We start from the raw sequence: 13,653 nt of genomic DNA on the forward strand, positions 1-13,653 counted from the left end.
TGATAGAATAGTGGATCTTATAGTGAAAGATGTGTTAAAGTATCTACCATCTTCAGTGAAAACATATAAACATTCTTGTGTAAAAGCATCTATGTTTAAGTGTTTTAATAGTAATTCCGAAATATTTTCACATTTGTCTGCAAATACACCAGATGTTGTTGTGATAAATGAGGAGTGTAGAGAGGTGCATGTTTTGGAGGTTGCATGTACCTTTGATTCTAGTATGGAGGAAGCTTTTATGACCAAAGTCATTAAATATCAACCACTCTTAAATGCTATTCTTGAGATAGGTTATCGATGTCGTCTGTTTGTCTTCATATTTGGCAGTTTAGGACATGCACATAGGCTGGTTGTAAGAGGGCTTCAACAACTTGGGATGCCCAAAAAGAGAGCTAAACAGCTAGCAAAGTTTTGTTCCTTGTCTGCTATTATAGGTAGTCACCAGATATGGCGGAGACGATGTTATTTATACCCATAATAACAAGGGGGTATGCTTAATGTTGTAAAGAACTGATGCATGACATTGCGCCACGTTTTTTCTGTACATGTATTTAACTGCATCTGTATTATTTATGTCCCTGTAAACTATTTCCTTTAAGTGGATTTAAATAAATGGGTAAAATGTGTGTACCTGGTATTCATCACGTTGTGGGGACCAAATGTCCCCACAAGGATAGGAATACCAGTAGATTTTGACCTTGTGGGGACATTTCTCAGGTCCCCATGAGGAAACAGGCTTATAAATCATGCACAATGAGTTTTTTTGATGAAGTAAAAGTGTGCACAATCTCCTGTGAGGGCTAGGTTTAGGTGTAGGGTAGGTGTAGGGCGATAGAAAGTATGGTTTGTACAGTATAAAAACCATTACGCCTATGGAATGTCCCCATAAAACATGTAAACCCAACAAGTGTGTGTGTGTGTGTGTGTGTGTGTGTGTGTGTGTTTCCTCTCACCGGAGGATATGATGTAACATAAAATGATTAATAATGTGGTTACGATTTGTTCGATAAGTTTTAGTCTGAAGTGATTCATCATTTTTATTTTATCTATCGATGGATTGAAGTTTCTGTTCATCACAAAACACACTCTTTACTGACAAGCTGAGTTTATCATTGCACTAAAAAAATATTATAAGAAAATGTTTCAGTCTTTTTTTCATGAAATTGTATGAATCATACACCACTTTTTTTAATGTAGAGATCAGTTTAACACTGGTGATGCTCATGTGGCAGTCTTTATTTTTTATTTCAATGATTGTGGTCTATTTTCGTTTGATAATGATTTTTAAAGTAATATTTTGTATTTTTAGGTGATTTTATGGTATTACATTGTATTTACGGAAGATTACTTAAAATTTTTAAAACATGTTGAAATTGTAGTTAGTCACATAATCCATTACATTAAACATTTTAGGTAACATAATCAGACTATTTTTAGATTACTTTTGGCCTAACTCTTTTATCATTTAAATAGGTTAATATTGTACCATATTGACATAATACAAAAAGTAAGAAAATGTATTGCATTTGTTGTTATTACACTGCCAAAAAAAAAAATTTTTTTTTTGTCTTGTTTCCAATCAAAATATCTAAAAGTTCTTAAATCAAGAAGGATTTTCCAGACAAGTAATGAATAATTTTCTTGTTTTCAGAAAAAAACAAGTCAAAATTAAGTGAGTTTTTGCTTAGGACTAGCTAAAAAACTGCCAGTGGGGTAAGAAAAAAAAATTTCAAACAGAAAACTAGATTACTTTTCTTACCCCATTGGCAGATTATTTTGCTTCTTTCAAGCAAAAACACACTTAATTTTGATACTCGTCTAGAATATTAATCAAGTAATGAATTTTACTCATCTAGAAAATCTTCTTAAATTAAGAATTTTTTGATATTTTGGTTGGAACAATACAGCACGGCCTCTCCTACCTGATTGCTTAAATAAAAAGAGTACAATGCAAAAAATGCTTTTCTCACTGCAACCCCTTCTGTCATAATTTATTCATGATACAGCACGGCCTCAAGTACCTTATTGCTTTTATAAAACGGTTACAACACAATAAAAATAATAAAATCCAAAATATATATTAATTCATATATATTAGGTTGAACGTTTTCATAAAGTAAAATCATTAACTGCCTTCCGCTGTAAAAAGTAGTCCCTAACTGCTAAGGGGTGGTTGCTAAGGGGGCTCAATGATACACAAAACCGAGTGAAGCGGTCATAGCAGTGCCGTATCATGAATACGACACAGCTGCTGACCAATCAGAATTGAGGAATGGAACTAACCGTTTTATAATACCTGTTCTTCACTTTTTGAGGAAAAAAAAATGAAAATCTAAATCGTAATTCTTGAATGCTTTGGAACACAGACTTAAGTATGGTCTCTTTTTGTAGAAGACACTTGGCAGATTATTTAAGTGAAAAGGCTTCTTTTAAGTTTATTTCCATGAAAAGAAAATACTGTTTTTAAATTTTATATAATATATACATACTAAAACTGTCACAAGGAGGGTCAGAGACGTGCAGGTCCATTTGCAGCATTTATTGAGATGTGTCAACAGGCAGGAGTAAACGCCAGAAAACAGGAACAACGTAGGTAATCCGGGAAACAGTTCAATATTCAAGCAGTGGTCGCAATGGCAGGCAGCAGGAATCAATAATGGGGTACACAGTCCAGGGTCATACACAGGAAATCCAACACAGAAATAAACACTCAGAATTACGACCATACGGAACAATAAGACTTCGCAGAGTGGCTGTGTGTGTGAGAAGCTTAAATGCATGTCAGTGTGATGAGGTGCAGCTGTGAGCGGTAATCAGTAAAGTGAGAGCAGGTGAATGCAGTGATTAGTGCAGTGGCTTGTGGGGAATGAAGTCCATGAAGTGTGGTGCAAGAGTTCATGATGACAGGATAGACCAGATACGTGACAAAAACATTTTACTCTAAAACTGTGTGAAAATCAAATACCTAAATCTAAACAAGTTGTGCTACAAATTTTAAGTCACAAAAAATCTGATTTTGTTTCCACAGAATGAAATTCATTCCCATTCATTTCGTTTTAGACAGCGAGAAATACAAGTGTAACTTTTTTTCTTTCTTTCTCAGGACTATTTAACCTTTTTGGATCATGTTCATTATTTTTGTGTTCATAGTGAGAGCCAAAACTGTCATTTCTGCCACTGAATAAAAAATAAAAAAGGTAATTGCAACTTTTTTCTCGCAATTCTTTTTTTTTCTCTCAGAACTGTGAGATATGAACTCGCAAATGAGTTAAGTACATTTCTGAGGAGAAAAAAGGAATTTTGAGTTTATATCTCACAATTCTGACATTATAACTTACAATTATGACTTTTTATCTCACAATTTTGACTTTATAACTCGCAATTTCGAGTTTATATCTCACAAATCTGACTTTATAACTCACAATTATGACTTTTTATCTCATAATTTTGACTTTTTTTCTTGAAATGCTTTTTGCTCAGAATTGTGAGATATAAACTTGCAATTGTAAGTTATAAAGTACATTTCTCAAAAGAAAAAAGACTGATATGTTCACAGAATTGTGAGTTTATATCTCACAATTCTGACTTTATAACTCACAATTATGACTTTTTATCTCACATTTTTTACTTTACTTTCTCAGAATTGTAATTTATATCTCAATTCTGACTTAACTCGCAATTACGACTTTTTATCTCACCATTCTGATTTCTTTCTTGAAATGCTTTTTGCTCAGAATTGTGAGATATACACTTGCAATTGTGAGTTATAAAGTACATTTGTGAAAAGACTGATATGTTTACAGAATTGTGAGTTAATAACTCTGACTTAATAATTCACAATTGCAAGCTTATATCACAATTCTGACTTTGTATCAGAATTTGTTTCTCAGAATTCTCAGATCTCACAATTCTGACTTTTTTCTCTTAATTCTTTTTTCTCAGAATTGTGATATAAACTCACAATTGTGAGTTAAGTACATTTAAGGAGAAAAAAGACAGATATGTTCACAGAATTGCAAGTTTATATCTCACAATTCTGACTTTTTTTCTTGCAATTGCGAGTTTATTTTTTGCAATTCTGACTTTTATCTCACAACTGTGAGATATAAATTCACAATTGCGAATTATAAAGTCAATTTGCGTGATTTAATTTCCCGATTCTAATTTTTTTCTCGTAAATCTTTTTTCTCAGAATTGTGAGATATAAACTCACAATTGTGAGTTAAGTACATTTAAGGAGAAAAAAGACAGATATGTTCACAGAATTGCAAGTTTATATCTCACAATTCTGACTTTATAACTCACAATTGCAAGTTCATATCGCACAATTCTGACTTTTTTTCTTGCAATTGCGAGTTTATTTTTTGCAATTCTGACTTAATAACTTGCAATTGTGAGTTAATATCTCACAATTCTGAGAAAAAAGTCATATTTTGCAAGTTTGTATCACAATTCTGAGAAAAATGTCAGATTTGTGAGATAGGTCACAATAACCTTTTTTAAAAAAAATTTATTCAGTGGCGGAAACAGGCTTTCATTCAAACATTTACCAGGTTCCTAACATTCAGATGAAGTAAAAAAGTGACTGAACTGCACCAGAAAGTTAAATCTTTAAACACACGTAAAGGTTTTGGTAGTTTTGTACATTCATAAACGAGTCGTTCTTTTAATCAGGTCAATCTGAGTGTGACGAGACTCATGAGACTCAACGGTTAATCTTGAAACAGGAAGCTGATGTGGATCTGAGCTTCAATTCTCTTTCATTTGATTATCAATCAAGCTTAGAAACTGTTTTAACTCATTTTAGTGTATTATGAGGATTTTCATGCTTCAGCTAATTTCAGTTAACTTTTAAATGACAAAAACAAGTTCTAGCAGGTTGTAACTAGATTTTATGTGCACACAAATTAAACATAAGTAATAAAGAGCATGTAATCATTTAGGCACGTGCATAATATAAATATATTCCAGCTAGAATTTAGTCAGCATAATTAGGAGTTTGTAATATATGTATAATGACTGTTATATGTAAATGGTTTTCGGTCATACTGTATGCTGACTTGCTTTATTGAACTGGTTCTGTTACTTGAGTGGGTGTGTTTTTGCACCATGTTTTAGGGTGTAAACTCGGGTGCAAAACTGAAACACTTTGAAGTGCACATAGACAGCCTACATAGTGAGCTGCTGTTATGTATCTGTGGTTAAACCCAACAGAATGCAAAACTGAGGAGGGAAGATGAAATCACCTGCTTTCGCGCCCAAATGTGTTTGAATCTAAACTTCAACTTCAACTAAACAATCTGAAAATCCAAACGTGTTTTTAATAGAATAACCTTCATAAATTCTATAAAGAACATTTAGTTTTCTAGTTCTAGTTTTAAAGAACCCAAAACACTGATTACCTGAAGTATCTAATGAAATATTTCTTTTACTTTATTTCAGTCGACATTTCTCATCAGAGCACTGAAGTTATTTCTATCTGTGTTCTAATGAGAAGTTGTACTTTCACTCTTGAGTTTCATTTACTACAATTTAAGTAACTTTCTCTTCTTCATTTGTATAGGTGATGAACCCCATCATAACTCGCTGACAGGAGATCAGTTTTGAGGTAGGTGCAACAGCAAAAAAAAAAAAAAAAAAAAAAAAAAAATCATCTTGTTTGTTGTATTATTTCTATGGGTAAATTAATATATATTTAACCTAAATTAACTATATACGTATCTTTCATTTTTTTTATATAAAAAATTAATAAAAAAATAAAAATAATTTTGTAATATTGAGGCTAAAAAACAAGATAATTATGTGACCCTGGATCACAGAACCAGTCCAATAATACATTGTATTCCTTTAATGCCAAAAATAATTAGGATATCAAGTAAAGATCATGTTGCGTGAACATATTTTGTAAATTTCATACCATAAATATTTAAACACTGAAAAAAAAAGGTTCATTGAATTTACTACATTTCTTTTAAGGTAAGTGGTTGCAATTTATTTTAGCTACATTTAAATAAAATTAGTTGACTAACTTTCAACATTTTTACTTAAATGCAGCTAAAATAAATTGATTGCAACCACTGACCTTAAATTAATCTTTTTTTTTTCAGTGAAAACCTAATTTTAATTAGTTATATGCATTGCTAAGAACTTCATTTAAACAACTTTCAAGGCAATTTTCTCAATATTTAGATTTTTTTGCACCCTCAGAATCCAGATTTTAAATAGCAGTATTTCAGCCAAACATTGTCCTATTCTAACAAACCATACATCAAGAGAAATCTAACTTAATAATATTGTATGTATATATAATATTTCTTGTATATAATTTGTATGATTGACGTTGTAATTGTAAATGAGCTCTGTAATCATAAGGCACATTGGTACACTCTCAAAATGAACGCTATGTCTGATTCAGCTTTACATTTCGATTCATAGTGACCTTGATCAAACATGCTGATAAGCGCAGTGACGCAGATCTGTGACTGGCTGGGTGTCAAACCCTTATGGATCCCCATCACAGTTTTATCATTACTATGATTCATTCAGGCCCAACTACAGTCACATCCACCCATGTTAAAGCACTACGCTTAGTAGGTGATTTAGTCATTTTTCAAACTGTTTGTCTGAAGCATGTAACATTTAAAAAAAAAGTTCCAATTAGAATTTTTATTCAGTTTAAACAAACCACTTCCTGTCTGCTGCTAATGTCACACATACTATGATATTTGTTTATTACAGTCACACTTCAAAATGTCTGAATGTCATTGCATTAGGTATAAAACATCATTTTCGCAGATCATTTCAAACTGGATAGCACTCAGAAACTTCTTGACAAATGAGGTTTGAGAACTAAAAGCATTTCTCAGACAGTGTCGCGCTTCAGTGAAATGACTGAAATGACTCTGATCTGGTTTTTGAGTCAGTCAGTAACTGTTGTTTGCTCGTGTGAAGGAGGTGATGTTTCCCTCTGAAACGTGACAGAGGTGTAGATGTGAAGTGTGTTTCTCAAAATAGGAAAATTCAGGCCCACTCTGGTGTGCTTCCCACATCTGCATCAAAAAAAAGAAACTGTTTTTTAAAAGCTCATCTTAAAATCGTCATCAAATTTTGGTTGCAGTGTTTATAATATGAATAATTATTTGTGTGTGACACTTTGTTGCCTTTTATGATCATTTCCTCCAGACATGGCATTTATTGTCACAATTATAAAAACACAGGTCATCTGCCTGAATTAAACATATTCAGTGGTTTTGTAAATATTGCGATAATAAATAACTATACTACCTTAATAAAAGAATATTACTTGCATGATTTTTTCAGTTGCACATGCCAAAATAAATGCATAAAAAAGATTTTTTGTTCATCTTCAATCTTAAAATGATCAATTGTTATTCATTTCATGTCAGTATACTTCATTTTAAAATGTAAATTGCACACAAAGTGAAGGAAATCTGAATTTCCCAACATGCTTTCATACGGACTGTATAATGAGAGTAATTGTTTAGTTAGTCAGATCTACTTTGTTCACTTACATTTACTCAGTTCAATAATTTAACCCTTGCTGTGCTGTAGAATTTCTTTGCTCTTATATCATTAAATCTTGGATTGAATCTTTTTGTCAACTTGTTTTCTTTCATTTATCACAGATTTTGAATTTCTGTTGGACCTCAGTTTTTTCAAGTGAGAAGTTAAAAAAAGCATAAGCTCACATCAATGAGGCTTAAAACACATCAGTTTCAAAAACAAATACAAAACCTGTGATAACTGAAAGAAAACAAGTTGATAAAAAAGACTGAATCCAGTATTTGGTAATAATACAGCACGTTTTGCAGGCTGGACATTTTACCAGGAGCACCACAAGTGTATAAAGGTAGGAATAAAATACCAAACAAGAATAATTTGAAATATATAAAAGTAACAGCACACTTTTCCTAACCAACACAATGCACTGTTTATTGCATCATGGCTGTTGAATAAACAGATTAAATGAGTTATTAATTAGTTAATGGGGTGTTCAGTTCATTAGCCATAATATCAGAGTCTTGCTAAACCCTATTAATGACTCTTAGCTCTTAATTCCACGTCTGCTTTTCTGTTTCTCAAGCTGGTGTCAATTTTATTTCTAGCAGCATTTGTGACAGTCAGCAAGAGTTTGCAGAGCGACTGCGCCCTCTCATGGTATCACCTCAAAATGACCAGTTTCTGCTGTTTTAATGAAGGTCAATTTACGACTTGAACAGCTCTGCTCCCAAACACTAGGATATGGAAATAACTTCTACTAAAAAAAATTCTTCCTCTGTATTTTTGTCTTGTTTTACAGTACTAATGTCAAGTGATTCTTAGATCAAAATACATTTACTTAAACAAAATGACAAATCTTGGTTTGAGAAATTGCTTAAAATGAAAAAGTTTATGAGTGAGCTTATGACTAAAACGAGAACAAATGGACCACAAAACCTGTTTTGAGTAGCACGGATGTATTTGTAGCAAAATAAAAAAATACATTGTATAGGTCAAAATTATACATTTTTCTTTTATGACAAAAATCTTTAGGATATTAAATAGATCATGTTTAAGATATGTTGTCAATTTAGACTGAAAATGTATCAAAACCTAATTTTTGATTAGTAATATGCATTAAGAACTTCAGTTGGACAACTTTAAAGGCAATTTTCTCAGATTCCAGATTTTCAAATAGCTCTACCTTCTGCAAAAAAAATGCCTTATCATAACAAATCATACATCAATACTTTTTAACTTTCAGATTATGACTAAATCTCAATTTAAAAAAATTGACCCTTATGACTGGATTTGTGGTCCAGGGTCATAAAAATGGGCTCAGAAAAATCTAAATCAAAAGGGAAACAAGTTTTCATTCCTCACGGACAGATATTTGTTGTTGTTTTAAGCATAAACTGACTCAGTTTTGTTTCTCAGAAAACAAGACTTGATATCTTCATTTTGCATCTCTAAAGTAAAATCTTAATTTAAGGATTTTTAGATATTTGTACTTAAAAAAAAACATGAAATACGTGCATTTTTGCAGTTCACTCCTAAAAATAAAGGTGTTTAAATGGTTTCATAAAGAACCTTTCTGTTTCACAAAAGGTATTTTGTGGCGAAAGAAGGTTCTTCAGATTATAAAAAAAAGTTAAGAAAGAGATGGTTCTTTAAAGAACCTTTGACTCTGTAAATTGTTAGTAAAATTATGATAATAATAAAAAAAAAAAGGCTTTGGAAAAAAATAAAATTTTGTAAATTTTTAAATATATAAAAAAAAAAGAACCTTTGACTCAATGGTTCTTTGTGGAACCAAAAATGGTTCTTCTATGGCATCGCTGTGAAGAACCTTTTACATTTTTTAAAGGGTACATGAAAGACTTTCTGCTCAGATTAAAACCTTTTCAAGTAAATTAACACTAACTATAGAAACCCTCACTGACCATATTAAAAAACAAAAAGGTATAAATCTGAAACAAAATGCAGTTTATAAAACGTTTATTCATGTTTAAATCATTTACGTGGAATATTTAAATCAATCGTTTATCCGTCTATCAAACAATTATCACTCCAAATACCCAAAAAGTGTAAGTAAAAAAAAAAAAAGACATTAAATGAAATAACAGATCAGCAGTCACTAAAACAGCTGGTTATATACGTAACTTTACAAACATGTGATGCATAAACTGATGTTTTCATGTTTTAACAGCCGTGTCTCTGGATCTATAGATGACGCCTCTGCTCTTCAGCTCTCGCACCACACCTGAGAGACAAAACACACAATCAACCTCAGAAAATAGTCATTAGAGAGCCATTCTGCTGAACGAGACCAAAATCAGACACTGACCTGGAGGTAACCGACCCGTTACTGTAACCGCATAGACACCTGGCTTGAAGTTACCTGAGAAAGACATCCACACTGTTACTGAACTGAATAATGACACTTTTGCCTTCTGCAAAACTGCTTTATAGCTGTAAATAAAGTTGTTGCATAATTGATGCAACATTAACACTGTTATTTTCCTGTTTATTTATGCAATTTATTTCTAAAAATGAAAATGAAAACCAGATTACCAATTTCGTTATAAAAAGCTATACGCGAAATCTGTGCCAAAATTTGAAACGAAATGATTTCATTTTCACTGTGACAATGCATTTTCCCTGACAAATTGGAAAACAGAATGCAGTTGGTGATTTGACTTCATTTTCAATGCAATCTCGAGTCAAAGCTGGCAATCTTAAAATGAAAAGGTAAATATGAAAAAGAAAATGTTTTCCAGTTGTTACAAAGCTTTTTATTAATGGTCATGCAATAATAGTGACACAATTCAAATCAAAATGTAAAGTTTATTTTTCTTTTTATTGTCTCTTTTATTTCAGTTTTCATTTTCAGAAGTAACTTGTATACAAATCCTATGTTAATCAGGGGGCAGGGCTTACTGTTCGAGCAAGAGGCCCATTCCCACCACAGTTAGGTAAAAAATATGATTCTGTAAGTCGAAATAATCTGATTCTCATTTTTAGAAAATAAATTGATTTCTTTAAAAATGGCACAAAATGACTTCCATATTTTGTCATCTGTATTGTGTAAAAGTGCTATATAATTAAGTACAAAATGAAATACAGAAATGAGCAAAAGCAACTCCATCTGACTGCTTCTGAACAAAGTACACTCGAATACTCACCGATTCTTTGCCATTTTGCCACCCAGCTGTCCTCTGGGCTCATCATAGCAATAACACTATAATGAAGACATCATCTATTAGTGCTCAAATTCAATCCAACAAACGTACGTGTGTGTTTTAAACAAATAATTGACTCAAAAATGTAAATCCTACTATCTTTGACACACCATAACTTTCCAAACCAGTCTAATTCTCTTTCCTAAATTGCATGGGTTACTCTAATGGTGCTTTTTTTAAAGGTGATCCACCACTTATTGTCATTTCATGGACAAAACGTCTGCCAAATAGCTCTATTTTTAGCCATACAATGAGAGTAAATGATGATGGAGAGAATTATCTGTTTATCTGTAAGAAATATCATTACCCACCCATCAAAAGAAGAGCTTGTGCACTCATAGACCATCTCTCGATTGCCCTTCATCTGCAGGTATGATTCACAGTTGTCACATCCATCATACTCAAACTGATCAATAGTCTGAAACCAGAAAAAGAAACAAAAGAAAATATTTAGAGTTAGTATCTAAATATACACATTTCCACAGTTAAACAAACTATGTTGTAATTGTAATATCTATGACTGTATCTAGCAGTATAATGTTTTATGTACACAGTATAATACACATAGGCTCGCCATAGTATATTTAAAACATGTTCATTTAAAAAAACATTATCGTAGTAAGATAAAGTCTATGTATAGAGTTTTAAACCAGCGTAATCTTGCTATACTCATCTGCTGTGTCTAAATGTGTATACATATAAATTAAATTAATAAACAAAGCATCTGTTTTGATGAATGCCTAGTTTACCTTGACAAGAGAGCACAGCAGACACGCTCTCAAATGACGCAGATCTTTCGGAACGGTCTCCAGAGACATTTCTGTTTCTTTAGTGAAATATACTTGGAAAAATAAAACAAAAATATCTTAATAGATGCCTCAGAACAACGATTTTTTTTTTTCAACGAGTTGTTAGCGTTCGCTGGCCACAATCGGCGCCGTTTAATGACGTCATTGATATGCGCCACTCGACCGTGAAAGGAAATATATCAAGATCAATTTTTTATTTTGGGGCATATAATTAACGTATATTGTTAGTTTTTCAGAATTCAAGATAATTGGCCTGTAGGTATGTTTGTGACTACAAAATAATGGAAATAATGGAACGAGTGAAAAAATATTCCATATTGGTTCAATATATGAATAAATACATTTGTTCCAAAGCAATTTTAGAGGGCGACTGTAAACAAACTGGGCAAAATAAGAGTTTATTTATGGAATGGAGATAATAGAATGAATGGAAAACACAAAGTTTAATAATTCCAAAATGTTTTTTTCTAAACATTTCATGATGGTTAAAAAACACACAAACATTTGTTCCAAATAAATTTTAGAGGGTAACTGTAAACAAACTGTGCAGAATAAGAGTTTCATTATGGAATGAAAGTGATCGAATAAATAGAAAACACAAAACCTAATAATTTCATAATGTTTTTTTTCTAAACATTCCAAGTTGGTTAAAATAAATAAATACATAAATAAATAAATACACATTTGTTCCAAAGTGATTTAGAGGGTAAGTGTAAACAAACTGGGCAAAATAAGAGTTTCATAATGGAATGAAAGCGATCGAATAAATAGAAAACACAAAACCTAATACTTCCATAATGTTTTTTTCTAAATATTCCATGATGGTTAAAAAAAAAACTTTTGGTCCAAAGTAATTTTAGAGGGTAACTGTAAATAAACTAGGGGTGAAAAAAGTTTTGTAATGGAGTGGAAATGATAGAATGAATGATAAACACAAAGCTTAATAATTCCATTTTTTTTTCTAAATATTCCATGATGGTTCAAAATATTTTTTTCAACAAAATTTGTTCTAAAGCATTTTTAGAGGGTGACCATAAACAAACTGGGCAAAATAAGAATTTCATAATGGAATTGAATAGAAAACACAAATACTTTTAATTATGTAATGTTATTTTTTTCTAAATATTCCATGATTTTTCAAAAGTATTTTTAAGCAAAATTAGTTGTAAAGCAATTTGAGAGGGTAACTGTAAATGAAATATACAAAATAAGAGTTTCGTAATGGAATGGATATGATCGAATAAATAAAAAACAACAACAAAAAACAATTCTATAATGTTTTTGTTTCTTTCTTTCTTTTTGTTTCTTTATTTTTTGACTAAATATTTAAACTAAATTTGTTCTAAAGCAATTTAGAGAGTGACTGTAAACAAACTGGTCAAAATAATACTTTCACAATGGAATTGAATAGAAAACACAAAGCCTTTTAATTAAGTTTTTGTTGTTAAATAGTCCATGATTTTTCAAAAGTATTTTTAGGCTAAATTTGTTCTAAAATATTTTTAGAGGGTGATCATAAACAAACTGGGCAAAATAAGAGTTTCATAATGGAATTGAATAGAAAACACAAATACTTTTAATGTAATGTTATTTTTTTCTAAATATTCCATGATTTTCAAAAGTATTTTTAAGCAAATTTAGTTGTAAAGCAATTTTAGAGGGTAACTGTAAATGAAATATGCAAAATAAGAGTTTCGTATTGGAATGGATATGATCGAATAAATAAAAACAACAACAAAAAACAATTCTATAATGTTTTTCTCTTTCTTTATTTCTTTCTTAATTTCTTTATTTCTTTATTTTTATTTCTTTATTTATTTTTTGACTAAATATTTAAACAAAATTAGTTCTAAAGCAATTTTTAGAGGGTAACTGTAAACAAACTGGTGAAAATAAGACTTCTTAAATGGAATGAAAATGATCGAATGAATAAAAATCCAAAGCCTATTAAGTCTATAATGTTTTCACAAAATATTCCAGAATGTTTCAAAATAGTTTTTATACAAAATGAGCTCTAAAGCGATTTTAGAAGGTGTCTGTAAACAAACCGTACCGATCACAACAGCCAATAGAGGTCGCTGTTTACTCACGTGAGTTTAGAG

At 31.1% G+C, this 13,653-nt stretch overlaps 1 protein-coding gene across 1 annotated transcript; it reads right to left on the bottom strand.

Moving 5' to 3' along the window:
* Positions 1-8,475: 8,475 nt before the first annotated feature.
* Positions 8,476-11,673, bottom strand: LOC141335590 (transcription elongation factor SPT4). The gene is made up of 5 exons (XM_073841097.1): positions 11,492-11,673; positions 11,054-11,160; positions 10,686-10,741; positions 9,848-9,901; positions 8,476-9,763 (listed from the first exon to the last, which is right to left on the bottom strand). Exons 1-5 carry the CDS (start codon positions 11,558-11,560, stop codon positions 9,696-9,698), a joined length of 354 nt encoding a protein of 117 aa, XP_073697198.1. The 5' UTR covers positions 11,561-11,673; the 3' UTR covers positions 8,476-9,695.
* Between the last annotated feature and the right edge of the window lie 1,980 nt (positions 11,674-13,653).

The sequence above is a fragment of the Garra rufa genome, chromosome 5 (genome assembly GCF_049309525.1).
Source record: "Garra rufa chromosome 5, GarRuf1.0, whole genome shotgun sequence".
NCBI lineage: Eukaryota > Metazoa > Chordata > Actinopteri > Cypriniformes > Cyprinidae > Garra > Garra rufa.